The sequence below is a fragment of the Cyprinus carpio genome, chromosome B23 (assembly GCF_018340385.1).
Source record: "Cyprinus carpio isolate SPL01 chromosome B23, ASM1834038v1, whole genome shotgun sequence".
NCBI classification, from domain to species: domain Eukaryota; kingdom Metazoa; phylum Chordata; class Actinopteri; order Cypriniformes; family Cyprinidae; genus Cyprinus; species Cyprinus carpio.
The window spans coordinates 27,101,115-27,116,110 of record NC_056619.1 but is presented as its reverse complement, the minus strand read 5'-3'; the positions used below and the strand labels follow the sequence as shown (position 1 = coordinate 27,116,110).

The following is a 14,996-nucleotide window of genomic DNA, read 5'->3' as shown; positions in this document are numbered from 1 at the left end:
CATAGCAACAAATTTACCTGTTTAAAAAAAAGGTATTTGGCAACTTTTAGCATCTTTTAAAAATTAATTAAATGTTAAAAAGACATGCATTTTCCTCTTAACCACACAAAGAATTATTGAAAAGCTAGCCAAGTGGCACGTCAGCTAGAGACTTGGAGAGAGGTGCCTAGTAATACTCACGTCACATGTGAATTAGGTTGCACTTGTTCAACAATAATTGTTTCCTTTATGATAAACCTTAGTTGTTACTTTGTGCCTATAATCGTTAATCATTTAGGTACAAAGGTGAACTTATTTTCTCGAAAATCATTCTTTTTCATCCGTTTATCTGAATGAAATGTGTCATTTAAAATACAGGTTAAAAATGCTAGCGAAAATTAATTAAGAAAATCTGAGTAATTTCTTTGTGTATTCTACGCCGTTTGCGACATGGTTACCTAATGACATCAACATCCTTTTGTCACAAAGTCATTAAACAGCTTTTTGCAACAAACAAACTACCTTTTAACGACTTTACCTAAAAATTAATTTGCAACACGGCCTGTACTGCTAGCGGAGGCAGCCTCGCGCTAGCGTTTTCTACAAGAGCTGGAGGCTGCATACGATGCTGCGGCTGGAAGAACTGCGTTAAAAGGCTGAGCCGAAGCAGAAAGCGAGTGAGCTGCGGTGAGATCTGGGGCATGGCTCAGGCTCGTTGGAGGCCTGCTGCTGCGACCCAGCACTTAAGGAGAGCCAGGTTTTGTGTGGGGCGATGGTGGTGTCGAGCGACGTGAGTTTGGGGCCTTGCGAGCTTTGCTCGAAATATTGGCTGCCCTGCTGGAGTGGATTTAGAAGTGAGGTTTGGCTGATTGCTGGGAGATGAATAAAACTTAGATCGTACAGATCCGCTTTGTTTACCCTTCGTGAGGATGGTGCGTCGGAATTAATCAGCATTTGCCTCAGGCTTAAATACGGTCCATTTTCCAAATGTAGGAATTGTAGGCATGGCCGAAAGATAAGAGGATGCCATGGAAAAAATTGGAAGTGATGCCGCTGGAGGTGAGGTTAAACCTCGGCGTCATGGAGAGTGTGTGAATGGTTGAGCAGAGAGCAGCAGCCGCAATGAAGCCTGGAGCTCGGCGGCGGTATCTGGCGGAGAAGGAGCAATCCTGGGGCTGGCAGATTGGTCAGAGAACAGGAAAATCTTAATTTATATTAATTAATAAATTAATATATAATTTATTAATATATAAAATATTACTCAAGTAAAAGTATTCATTTTTCAATTTTACTTGAGTGAAAGTACAAAAGTACTACATTTTTTATGTACTTAAGTAAAAAAGTACTGATAGATGTTACTTAATTTTTAGTTTCATATTAGCACATATTTTTTATAATCCTACTGCTCAAAATACCTGGGATTTTCCCAAAATAACCGCTATATGGAGTATATTTTTGCTGTTGATATGTACTACGTTGACGAGAGTGATGTAGTTGTTCACTTTGAAGCTTACACTGCGATGTACCTGAGAGAAAATAGATTTGACCATCTGATTTTCACCAGTAAGAAAAAAAAGTCACAGTTATATATGACATGAGAATAAGGCCTGAAGTTAGGACAAACATTTTAAGGAAAATATAATTATATTTTCATAATGATTTTTTTATCCTCAAACCTTGTCTGCGGTGTAAAAATACCCCTGGCCAAATGCCCCCAGAGGGCATCACTTCCCACTTTGATAATTACTGTAGTTACCAAGTTCTGAACATCACATCCTTTCTTTTTCCCTCAGATGTAATCTGTCTAGATGGTTGAATAAAAATATTTGGACTTTATATCTTAAAATTACCTCGACTTAGCACCAGCAAGCTTGTTAGCTAGGCAGTTAGCATTAGCATTTACTTATTTTCAGTATGGTTATGAATAAACATTCATATCTGTCTACTCAGCTAGTTAATCCAAACAATATAAATTTATACTGTTGATAATATAAAAACAGATGTCACAGTTCTAAATAAGTAGCAAATAAGCAGTGTTGGGGAAAGTTACTTTTAAAAGTAATGCCTTACAATATTGCGTTACTCCCTAAAAAGTAACTAAATACGTTACTTAGTTACTTTTTATGGAAAGTAATGTGTTACATTACTTTTGCGTTACTTTCACGTTACTTTTTAAATATGAGCAGGGCTTGATTGTTTTTAATATAAGAAGTTCTATTTATAGCAAATGTAAAAAAAGCCCTTTCACACCAAAAACTGTAATGAATAAACCTCAGGCTGAAGGAAAAGTAAATTCACGTCTGTACAGTAGAACACAGGAGAAGAAGATTCAACACACTTCAGCAATAAAAAAAACAAACAATGAAGCACAATTGTTAGTTTATCTAAAGTCATTTTTGATTATTAGTATGGTTGAACTGGATCATTAAAGGTCAGCAGCAAAGACACTGTTAATAAAATGGGAATAGATACATTTGTGGTATTTAATATATTTAGTTATTGCAGGTTTGCGTGATATTTCTGAGTTTGCATTTCACTGTTTTGATTAATTTTGATGAATACTAAATCTGTTTTTTGTTTTTTTGTGAGTGGGATGAATTAATGCACATACACATTTAGTCTAGAACTACAGTAACATCATGTTCACACAGCGCACACAACGCCTCCATACTTCCGATTTCTCCCAATATGGGAACAGGAGGCTTGTCAGTCAAAAAAAGGGAATACAAAGTAACTGGCGTTACTTTTTTGAAAAAGTAACTCAGATATTTTCTTGTAAATTAAAAAAGTAATGCGTTACTTTACTAGTTACTTGAAAAAAGTAATCTGATTACGTAACTCGCGTTACTTGTAATGCATTACCCCCAACACTGCAAATAAGTAGTTTAATAAAACTGTTACGGCAACTGGGAATTTGAACATGCATGAGTTATTTTATTTAATCTGTGTTAGGAGGCAGCTGAGGCCTAATGGTTAGAGAGTCAGACTTGTAATCAGAAAGTCACAGGTTCAAGTCTCAGTGCAGGAGTTTGTAGGTGGGGGGAGTGAATGAACAGCGCTCTCTTCCACCCTCAATACCCATGGCTGAAGTGCCCTTGAGCAAGGCACTGAACCCCCAATTGCTCCCTAGGTGCTGGAGCAAATGCTCTGGGTGTGTGTTGTGTGTTCTCTACTCACTGCTGTGTGTGCACTGGGATGGGTTAAATACAGAGCACCAATTCTGAGAATGGGTTACCATATGTCGCAAATGTCACGACTTTGACATACTTTAATGTTTTGTTTTTTTGACCTAAAACAGACACTGATGTTGATGTGTCTGCATTCAAGCACTTCTGTGGGCTTAAATAGATGACACTTTAATTTAATTTTAATTGTAACCATGCAGCCATCAGCTACAGTATCACATCAGACAGTGCGCTATAAATCCCCTGAGGAACAGTTCCACTCATTCTCTACTATAGGAGAGGAAGAACTGTATAAACTTGTTAAATCATCTAAACCAACAACATGTATGTTAGACCCTATTCCATCTAAGCTCCTAAAAGAGGTGCTTCCAGAAGTCATAGATCCTCTTCTGACTATTATTTATTCCTCATTGTTATTAGGATATGTCCCCAAAACCTTCAAACTGGCTGTTATTAAGCCTCTCATCAAAAACCCACAACTTGACCCCAAAGAACTAGTTAATTATAGACCGATCTCGAATCTCCCTTTTCTTTCCAAGATACTAGAAAAGGTAGTATCCTCACAATTATATTCCTTCTTAGAGAAAAATGGCATCTGTGAGGATTTCCAGTCAGGATATAGACCTTATCATAGTACTGAGACTGCTCTCCTTAGAGTTACAAATGACCTGCTCTTATCATCTGATCGTGGTTGTATCTCTCTATTAGTGCTATTGGATCTTAGTGCTGCGTTCGACACTATTGACCACACTATTCTTTTGCATAGACTAGAACACTTTGTTGGCATTAATGGAAGTGCATTAGCATGGTTTAAATCGTACTTATATGACCGCCATCAATTCGTAGCAGTGAATGAAGAGGTATCATATCGATCACAAGTGCAGTATGGAGTACCGCAAGGCTCAGTACTAGGGCCGTTACTCTTCACGCTTTACGTTACCCTTGGGAGATATCATCAGGAAACAAGGTGTTAGCTTTCACTGTTATGCTTATGATACTCAGCTCTATATTTCTTCGTGGTCCGGCGAAACATACCAATTTGAAAAACTAATGGAATGCATAGTCGATATAAAAAACTGGATGACAAGTAGTTTCTTACTGCTAAATTCTGAAAAAACAGAGGTGGGTAATTATAGGGCCTAAAAGCTCTGCATGTAATGACCTAGAACGCTGTCTAAGCCTTGATGGCTGCTCTGTCAATTCTTCGTCATCAGTTAGGAACCTAGGTGTGCTATTTGATAGCAACCTTTCCTTAGAAAGCCACGTTTCTAGCATTTGTAAAACTGCATTTTTCCATCTCAAAAATATATCTAAATTACGGCCTATGCTCTCAATGTCAAATGCAGAAATGTTAATCCATGCGTTTATGACCTCAAGGTTAGACTATTGTAATGCTCTATTGGGTGTTTTTTCTGCAAACCTAGCAAACAAACTCCAGTTAGTCCAAAATGCAGCAGTTAGAGTTCTTACTAGAACCAGGAAGTATGATCATATTAGCCCGGTCCTGTCAACACTGCACTGGCTCCCTATCAAACATCGTATAGATTTTAAAATTTTGCTTATTACTTTTAAAGCACTGAATGGTTTAGCAGCTCAGTATTTGAACGAGCTCTTGTTACATTATAGTCCTCCACGTCTGCTCCGTTCTCAAAACTCTGGCAATTTGATAATACCTAGAATATCAAAGTCAACTGCAGGCGGCAGATCCTTCTCCTATTTAGCACCCAAACTCTGTAATAACCTACCTAACATCGTTCGGGAGGCAGACACACTCTTGCAGTTTAAATCTAGATTAAAGACCCATCTCTTTAACCTGGCTTACACATAACATACTAATACACTTCTAATATTCATATCCGTTCAGTTCCGTTGCTTTGACGCAATCTTTTTTGTTTAAAGCGCTATATAAATAAAGATGACTTGACAGCAGATTAGTTCATAATTGACCTAAACATGGTTTTCAGTTACAATTAGTCCTAAAATTCAACATTAGTAACTTTTAGCAGCATCACAATACCTCCTCTTTCTAATTAATTCAACTCAATGGAAGGAAGAAATAAAAAAAAAAAAAAAAAAAAAAAAAAAAAAAAAATTAAAATGAGAACAGACGACAAACCATTAAAAACAATTTTTTTTTTTATTTTTTATTTGGTTAAACACATGACAGCACATAACTAAACAGTGCCCGAAACAATCAGAAGGTGTTCACAGAACCCGACCCGTCATCCTGAGTACGGGTGGCGTTAGAACCAGAACCGGGCCAATCATCCTGAGTTGTGGAGGAATTAGAACCGGACCCATCATCCTGAGTCCGGGTGACATTAGAACCGGACCAATCATCCTGAGTCGTGGTGGAGTTAAAACCAGAACCAGGCCCATCATCCTGAGTCGCGGTGGCATTAGAACCGGACCCATCATCCTGAGTTGAAGTGCCATTAGAACCGGACCCATCATCCTGAGTTGAAGTGGCATTAGAACCCGACCCATCATCCTGAGTTGAAGTGGAATTAGAACCCGACCCATCATCCTGAGTCGAAGTGGCATTAGAACCGGACCCATCATCCTGAGTCGAAGTGCCATTAGAACCGGACCCATCATCCTGAGTCGATTGCCATTAGAACCCGACCCATCATCCTGAGTCGAAGTGCCATGATCCTGAGTCGAAGTGCCATTAGAACCCGACCCATCATCCTGAGTCGAAGTGCCATTAGAACCCGACCCATCATCCTGAGTCGAAGTGCCATTAGAACCAGACCCATCATCCTGAGTCGAAGTGCCATTAGAACCAGACCCATCATCCTGAGTCGAAGTGCCATTAGAGACCCGGCCCATCATCCTGAGTCGAAGTGCCATTAGAAACCAGACCCAGGCATCATCTGAGTCGAAGTGCCATTAGAACCAGAACCAGGCCCATCATCCTGAGTCGAAGTGCCATTAGAACCAGAACCAGGCCCATCATCCTGAGTCTGGGTGGCATTAGAACCGGACCCGTCATCCTGAGTTGAAGTGCCATTAGAACCGGACCAATCATCCTGAGTTGAAGTAGCATTAGAACCAGAACCAGGCCCATCATCCTGAGTTGTGGTGGCATTAGAACTGGTCCCATGGTTTCCCAGGGGGACAGAATTAGATGCACCAACCAAGTTACTGTGTCCATTCAACAGATTGTCTGTAGAGAGAAAGTGACTCAATTTTAATGGAGAAGGAAAAAAAAACACACACAAGAAATCACACCTAAGAACCATGAATATATAATTCAATTGGAAACACAGAACCATGTTAACCTATGGAGCAGGGATGACAAGTGAAAAAGAGACTTGGGAGGCTAAGTAACTAACATTTCACAAGTTTTAGCTGCATTAAAGACTTCTAGGTTCAGAATATGAACAAGATTTCATAGGTGGATGTGTTCGGGGTATTTGCCCATTTAAAAAAAAAAAAAAAAAAAAAAAAAAAAATGATTGTGAGTCAATAAAATGATTGGCTCTTCTAATCACTAATATTGAGTGAAGACCCATTGAAACAAACACGCAAAAAATAATTCCTGCAACCAAACAAAGAATAAAATATTAACACTCACCTTGCCATAGCAACTGGTGATAAAGAAACACCAAAACAGCAAATTTAATCAAGCCCATTCTTTACCACAACCTTAACAACTAAGACAGACAAACTGACTATACATATAGCTCCAACCAAACCAGGACTTTTAAAGCCAAACAGAAAACAATTTGTGCCACCTGGACAGCTCGTCAACTCATTATCACATAATCAGTAAGCACACACAGCTTGAAAATCATTATACCTGGGCAGGATTAAAGAGGTTCACTTTCTAGCCAGAGAATAACTGCCTCCTGACTGGCCATGCATTCCAATGTTCACACTATCCATCCTAAATAGTATGTGCTCCAGCTATATGGAGTATATTTTTGCTGTTGATATGTACTACGTTGACGAGAGTGATGTAGTTGTTCACTTTGAAGCTTACACTGCGATGTACCTGAGAGAAAAACAGATTTGACCATCTGATTTTCACCAGTAAGAAAAAAAGTGTTTTAAAGTTTGTTGTTTTGCAGAACATCACAGTTATATATGACATGAGAATAAGGCCTGAAGTTAAGACAAACATTTTAAGGAAAATATAATTATATTTTCATTTTTTTTATCCTCAAACCTCGTCTGCGGTGTAAAAATACCCCTGGCCAAAATGCCCCCAGAGGGCATCACTTCCCACTTTGATAATTACTGTAATTACCATGTTCTGAACATCAGATCTTTTCTTTTTCCCTCAGATGTAATCTGTCTACTGTAGGTGATTGAATAAAAATATTTGGACTTTATATCTTAAAATTACCTCGACTTAGCACCAGCAAGCTTGTTAGCTAGGCAGTTAGCATCAGCTAACAACATTTACTTATTTTCAGTATGGTTATGAATAAACATTCATATCTGTCTACTCAGCTAGTTAATCCAAACAATATAAATGTATACTGTTGATAAACAATATAAAAACAGATGTCATAGTGCTAAATAAGTAGAATTTTAATAAAACTGTTACAGCAACTGGGAATGTGAACATGCATGAGTTATTTTATTTAATCTGTGTTAGAAGGCAGCTGAGGCCTAATGGTTAAAGAATCCGACTTGTAACCTGTAGGTCACAGGTTCAAGTCTCAGTGCCAGCAGGAGTCTTAGGTGGGGGGAGTGAATGAACAGTGCTCTCCCACCCTCAATACCCATGGCTGAAGCGCCCTTGAGCAAGGCACTGAACCCCCAATTGCTCCCTGGGTGCTGGAGCAAATGCTCTGGGTGTGTGTTGTGTACTTACTGCTGTATGTGTGCACTTGGACGGGTTAAATGCAGAGCAACAATTCTGAGTATGGATTACCATACTAGGCAAATGTCACAACTTTACTTTGACTTTTAATGTTTTTTTTTTTTTTTTACCTAAATCAGACACTGATGTTGATGGGTCTGCATTCAAGCACTTCAGTGGGCTTAAATAGATGACACCTTACAACAGATTTAGTTCAATTGACCTAAACATGATTTTCAGTTACAATAATTAATCCTAAAATTCAACATTAGTAACTTTTAGCATCATCACAAGATCTGGTTCTTGTGAATTCAGTTTACTGAAGAGAAAAAAAAAAAAAAAAAAAAAAAAAAAAACATTCTTCATGATTACCATTAAAAAAAAAAAATTCTTTATTTGGTTAAACATGACAGCACATAATTAAACAGTGCCCGAAACAATCAGGTGTTCACAGAACCACACCCATCATCCTGAGTCGTGGTGGCATTAGAACCGGACCCGTCATCCTGAGTCGAAGTGCCTGGTGGCGTTAGAACCACACCCATCATCCTGAGTCGTGGTGGCATTAGAACCGGACCCATCATCCTGAGTTGAAGTGGCGTTAGAACCAGAACCGGACCCATCATCCTGAGTTGAAGTGCCATTAGAACCGGACCCATCATCCTGAGTCGTGGTGGCATTAGAACCAGACCCATCATCCTGAGTTGAAGTGGCATTACCAGACCCATCATCCTGAGTCGTGGTGGCATTAGAACCGTACCCATCATCCTGAGTTGAAGTGGCGTTAGAACCAGAACCGGACCCGTCATCCTGAGTCGTGGTGGCATTAGAACCAGACCCATCATCCTGAGTCGAAGTGGCATTAGAACCGGACCCATCATCCTGAGTTGTGGTGGCATTAGAACCGGACCCATCATCCTGAGTTGAAGTGGCATTAGAACCAGAACCAGACCCGTCATCCTGAGTCGTGGTGGCATTAGAACCGGACCCATCATCCTGAGTTGAAGTGGTGTTAGAACCGGACCCATCATCCTGAGTCGTGGTGGCATTAGAACCGGACCCATCATCCTGAGTTGGTCAGAACCAGAACCGGACCCATCATCCTGAGTCGTGGTGGCACTTAGAACCTGGACCCATCATCCTGAGTTGTGGTGGCATTAGAACCGGACCCGTCATCCTGAGTTGAAGTGGTGTTAGAACCGGACCCATCATCCTGAGTCGTGGTGGCATTAGAACCGGACATCCTAGTTGAAGTGGTGTTAGAACCGGACCCATCATCCTGAGTCGTGGTGGCATTAGAACCGGACCCATCATCCTGAGTTGAGATTAGCAGAACCGGACCCATCATAGAACCCAGAACCGGACCCGTCATCCTGAGTCGTGGTGGCATTAGAACCGGACCCATCATCCTGAGTTGAGGTGGCATTAGAACCGGACCCATCATCCTGAGTTGAGGCGTAGGCATTAGAACCGGACCCATCATCCTGAGTTGAAGTGCCATTAGAACCGGACCCGTCATCCTGAGTTGAAGTGGTGTTAGAACCGGACCCATCATCCTGAGTCGTGGTGGCATTAGAACCGGACCCATCATCCTGAGCATTATGGTGAACCAGTGCCATCATCATCCTGAGAACCATTAGAACCGGACCCATCATCCTGAGTAGTGCCCGTGTTAGAACCAGAACCGGACCCATCATCCTGACGGAGTTTGTGGTGGCATTAGAACCGGACCCATCATCCTGAGTTGTGGTGCCGTTAGAACCAGACCCATCATCCTGAGTCGTGGTGGCATTAGAACCAGACCCATCATCCTGAGTCGTGGTGGCATTAGAACCGGACCCATCATCCTGAGTTGAAGTGCCATTAGAACCGGACCCGTCATCCTGAGTTGAAGTAACCAGACACAACATCACCAATCATCCTTAGCATTAGAACCATAACAACCATACCCATCATACTGACATTAAGTGGTCTTAGAACCAGAACTTAGACCCATCATCCTGAGTTGAAGTGCCATTAGAACCGGACCCATCATCCTGAGTTGAAGTGGTGTTAGAACCAGAACCGGACCCATCATCCTGAGTCGTGGTGGCATTAGAACTGGACCCATCATCCTGAGTTGTGGTGGCATTAGAACCGGACCCGTCATCCTGAGGTGCATGGTGGCATTAGAAAAACCGGACCCCATCATCCTGAGTTGTGGTGGCATTAGAACAGGACCCCATCATCCTGAGTTGAAGTGGCATTAGAACCCGACCCATCATCCTGAGTTGAAGTGGGCGTTAGAGAACCAGGCCAGTCATCCTGAGTCGTGGTGGCGTTAGAACCAGACCCATCATCCTGAGTTGAAGTGCCGTTAGAACCAGACCCATCATCCTGAGTTGTGGTGGCGTTAGAACCAGACCCATCATCCCGGACCCCTGAGTTGTGGTTTTAGAAACCGGACCCATCATCCTATTGAAAAGTGGCGTTAGAACCAGAACCGGACCCATCATCCTGAGTCGTGGTGGCATTAGAACCGGACCCATCATCCTGATCATTGAGAAGTGGTGTTTAGAACCGGACCCATCATCCTGAGTCGTGGTGGCATTAGAACCGGACCCATCATCCTGAGTTGAAGTGCCATTAGAACCGGACCCATCATCCTGAGTCGTGGTGGCATTAGAACCATCATCCTGAGTCGTGTGGCCATTAGAACCCCAGTCATCCTGAGTTTGGCATTAGAACCGACCCGGACCATCATCCTGAGTCGTGGTGGCATTAGAACCGGACCCATCATCCTGAGTTGAAGTGGCGTTAGAACCAGAACCGGACCCATCATCCTGAGTCGTGGTGGCATTAGAACCGGACCCATCATCCTGAGTTTGAAGGCGTTAGAAAACACATCCAGAACCATAGAACCCCATCATCCTGAGTCGTGGTGGCATTAGAACCGGACCCGTCATCCTGAGTTGAAGTGGTGTTAGAACCGGACCCCCGTCATCCTGAGTTGAAGTGTTAGAACCAGGCCCCATCATCCTGAGTTGAGGCATTAGAACCAGACCCGGACCCATCATCCTGAGTCGCGGTGGCATTAGAACCGGACCCATCAGAACCAGACCCGACCCATCATCCTGAGTCAAAGGTGCATTAGAACCGGACCCATCATCCTGAGTTGAAGTGGCATTAGAACCGGACCGAGTTGGTGGCGTTAAACCCCCATCATCCTGAACCGGACCCATCATCCTGAGTTGTGGTGGCATTAGAAGAACCGGGTACCCATCATCCTGAGTTGAAGGTGGCATTAGAACCAGACCCATCATCCTGAGTCGTGGTGGCATTAGAACCAGACCCATCATCCTGAGTTGAGGCATTAGAACCAGACCCGGACCCATCATCCTGAGTCGCAGTGGCATTAGAACCGGACCCATCATCCTGAGTTGAAGTGGCGTTAGAACCAGAACCAGGCCCATCATCCTGAGTCGCAGCCATTAGAACCGGACCCATCATCCTGAGTTGAAGTGGCCATTAGAACCAACCCAGGCCCATCATCCCTGAGTCGTGGGTGGCATTAGAACCGGACCCATCATCCTGAGTCGTGGTGCCATTAGAACCGAACCCACCCATCATCCTGAGGTGGTGGTGGCATTAGAACCAGGGACCCATCATCCTGAGTCGTGGTGGCATTAGAACCAGACCCATCATAAGTGCCATCCTTAGAACCAGTCATCTGAGTCGTGGTGGCATTAGAACCGGACCCATCATCCTGAGTTGCCACATATTAGAACCGGACCGTTCATCCGAGTCGTGGTGGCATTAGAACCGGCCCATCATCCTGAGTCGTGGTGGCATTAGAACCGGACCCGTCATCCTGAGTCGAAGTGCCATTAGAACCGGACCCATCAGTTGAAGTGGTGTGTAGAACCAGAACCGGACCACATCATCCTGAGTCGTTATTAGAAACCGGACCCATCATCCTGAGCTGAAGTGGCGTTAGAACCAGAACCAGGCCCATCATCCTGAGTCGTGGTGGCATTAGAACCGGACCCGTCATCCTGAGTCGTGGTGGCATTAGAACCAGGCCCATCATCCTGAGTTGAAGTGGCATTACCAGACCCATCATCCTGAGTCGTGGTGGCATTAGAACCGGACCCATCATCCTGAGTTGAAGTGGTGTTAGAACCGGACCCATCATCCTGAGTTGAAGTGCCATTAGAACCGGACCCATCATCCTGAGCTGAAGTGGTGTTAGAACAAGACCTGTCATCCTGAGTCATGGAGGCATCAGAAACAGACCCGTCATCCTGAGTTGAAGTGCCATTAGTACCAGGCCCATCATCCTGAGTCCGGGTGGCATTAGAACCGGACCCATCATTTCCCAGGGGTACAGAATTAGATGCACCAACCAAGTTACTGTGTCCATTCAACAGATTGTCTGTAAAGATAAAGTGATTGACTCAATTTTAAAGGGGAATTTTTTTTTTTTTTTTTTTTTTTTTAAATGGTAACCTATGGAGCTGAATACAGAGCAGGGATGACAAGTGAAAAAGAGACTTGGGAGGCTAAGTAACTATCATTTCACAAGTTTTAGCTGTATTATAAAGATTTCTAGGTTCAGAATATGAACAAGATTTCATAGGTGGATGTGTTTGGGGAAATTGACAATAAAAAAAAAAAAAAAAAAAAAAAAAAAAAATACAATAATAATAATAATAATAATAATAATAATAATAATAAAAATCATTTTGATGAATGAGATACAATAAAATGATTGGCTCTTCAAAATCACTGATATTGAGAGAAAACCCATTGAAACAAACATGCAAATTTAATTCCTGCAACCAAACAAAGAATAAAATATTAAAACTCACCTCGCCATAACAACTGGTGATAAAGAAACACCAAAATAGTAAATTTAATCAAACCCATTCTTTACCACAACCTTAACCACTGAGACAGACAAACTAACTATACACATAGCTCCAACCAAACCAGGACTTTTAAAGCCAAACAGAAAACAATTTGTGCCACCTGGACAGCTCGTTAACTCATTATCACATAATCAGTAAGCACGCACAGCTTGAAAATCATTATACCTGGGCAGGATTAAAGAGATTCACTTTCTAACCAGAGAATAACTGCCTCCTGACTGGCCATGCATTCCAATGTTCATACTATCCATCCAAAATAGTATGTTAGATGAGAATAAGTGTTTCCTAAAGCATAGTATGTTGAACAGAGTGTGCCAAAAGTCCCCAGATGGTCTACTATTTCAGATAGATTTTTGAAGTGTGAATCTGTGCACAATCTTATGGCTAATATTGTCCACAATCGATTGCTTTTTTAATGAAGCATTCAATTCAGGACTACATACATGAAAAAACTAAAAAAAAAAATATTTAAAAAAACCCAAGCATGGTGGATGTGCCACTCTCACACTACACATCATGTTCTCACACAGTAAAAAATACATCATGGAGCAAAGAGCAAACTGACAACACGCCGACAGACAACACTGAGCAGGGGTGTATGCCAGAAATCAGGGTTAACTTACCGTGAACTAAACCCTGAACTCTCTGTTGATTAACCCCAAACCTTGCTTACTCGAGGTATGTGGTTCCAAAAACGTGTCTGGGAGTAAGTTCATTCAACTCAGAGTATGTTCCTGGTTAAGACTCAAGACATTCTCAACAGAGCGAAGAATCGACGAGTCACTATGGAAACTAAGAAAAAGCGTGCCAAGCTGTTTCTTTCTTCTTCTTTTGTTCATTAGTTGTTTACATGCTTAGTGCATATCGTCACCTAAGTGATGGCTGTGCAATCATTTTTATTTTTTTCCCATTTAATCTTTAATCCTTGAGAATATGAATTATATTGTTTGTTTTATGCTAATTATATATTAAGTCATATCAGATATGTATTTTGATTTAGAATTTAGACATTATAGAAATTGCCGCTCCATGTGTGAGATAATATAACATGTAATAAATAAAATAAATAAATATATATAAGTTAAACATTACCTTGTCATAGTGTTTTATAATTTATACAGATAACCCTTATATATGACAATAAAAGAAATACTCATAGTAGAATAATAAATTACCTTATTTATTACTTATATTAGTGCTTCCTCATTAACATATCAAATAAATAAATATATATATATATATATATATATATATATATATAAAATAGTCTATATTATATATTGTAATATTATATAATGTTGTGCGCTATCTGTCACGCCCAGTGAAGGCTTGCTGAAGTGAACTTACCCTGGAACATAACCTGCTCCGGAGCAGGTTAAGTTCAGAGAGTGAGTTGCTATGACTACTTACATACCCTGAAAGTTACCTCCGTTTTTGGAACCGAGGTTATCCGCTTACTTACTCTTAAACATACCCGGGTATGTCACATAACCTGCTTTCTGGAATACCCCGTGGTCGGGAGGAGGTTTTCTTCGGTAAACCCAGAGTTTCTTATGGTCTCCTCCCTCTTTTTAAAGCATAAGCAATGTTTAAATACTTCATTCATACATTCATGCTGCAAAAATGCTTTTCTTACTGAGTATCTTTCTTTTATTTCAAGTACAAATATCAAAAAAATTCCTTTAGTTACGATGAAAAATGATATAAGATATGTAGTCTTGTTGGGGAAAAAGTGCATTTAAGTGCATTTTACGTAAAACATGTAAAGTTGTCCGCCATATAGTAAGAAAACTAATCTTAATGCAAACGGAAAAAATTATATTTTTAGTTTCTTACCCCATTAGCAGATAATTTGTCAAATAAGAAAAATGGACTTAAATTAGCCCCCCCCCCCATATAAACAAGACTAAATACATGCAATTTTTTAATGTAGAAAATGCATCTTGATTTAAGAATCTCTAGATATTTTGACTGGAAACAAAAAGATAAAAAATTCTAACTGTGAAAGTGACAAAATGGCACCTCCTTTTATACAGGATCCTGTAGACGAGGAGGCTGCATTCATAGGGAGGTTTTTATTTATTTATTTTTGTGCCATATTCACAT

At 41.0% G+C, this 14,996-nt stretch overlaps 1 protein-coding gene, 1 long non-coding RNA gene and 1 pseudogene across 51 annotated transcripts; 1 reads left to right on the top strand and 2 right to left on the bottom strand.

The window, feature by feature from the left end:
* Positions 1–5,280: 5,280 nt before the first annotated feature.
* LOC122141877 lies at positions 5,281–6,903 on the bottom strand (annotated as a pseudogene).
* Positions 6,904–8,354: 1,451 nt separating this feature from the next.
* On the bottom strand, positions 8,355–12,965 carry LOC122141873 (autotransporter adhesin BpaC-like). Of its 50 annotated transcripts, none has more exons than XM_042750439.1 (16): positions 12,831–12,965; positions 12,174–12,394; positions 12,107–12,143; positions 11,967–12,037; positions 11,795–11,818; positions 11,312–11,436; positions 10,725–10,830; positions 9,981–10,130; positions 9,748–9,863; positions 9,457–9,564; positions 9,354–9,417; positions 9,252–9,295; positions 9,114–9,221; positions 8,705–9,040; positions 8,509–8,599; positions 8,355–8,465 (listed from the first exon to the last, which is right to left on the bottom strand). In XM_042750439.1, the coding sequence occupies exons 1-16, from the start codon at positions 12,886–12,888 to the stop codon at positions 8,421–8,423; spliced, it is 1,704 nt and encodes a 567-aa protein (XP_042606373.1). In that variant the 5' UTR covers positions 12,889–12,965; the 3' UTR covers positions 8,355–8,420. The 50 variants fall into 50 exon arrangements, with proteins under 50 accessions (XP_042606373.1, XP_042606374.1, XP_042606372.1 ...); XM_042750440.1 differs by having other exon boundaries at positions 11,795–11,830; positions 11,979–12,037; XM_042750438.1 differs by having other exon boundaries at positions 11,967–12,042; positions 12,112–12,143.
* Positions 10,307–11,302, top strand: LOC122141878. Its single transcript, XR_006158169.1, has 2 exons — positions 10,307–10,366; positions 11,258–11,302. It is a non-coding gene; the product is annotated as an uncharacterized LOC122141878 (long non-coding RNA).
* Positions 12,966–14,996: the final 2,031 nt, after the last annotated feature.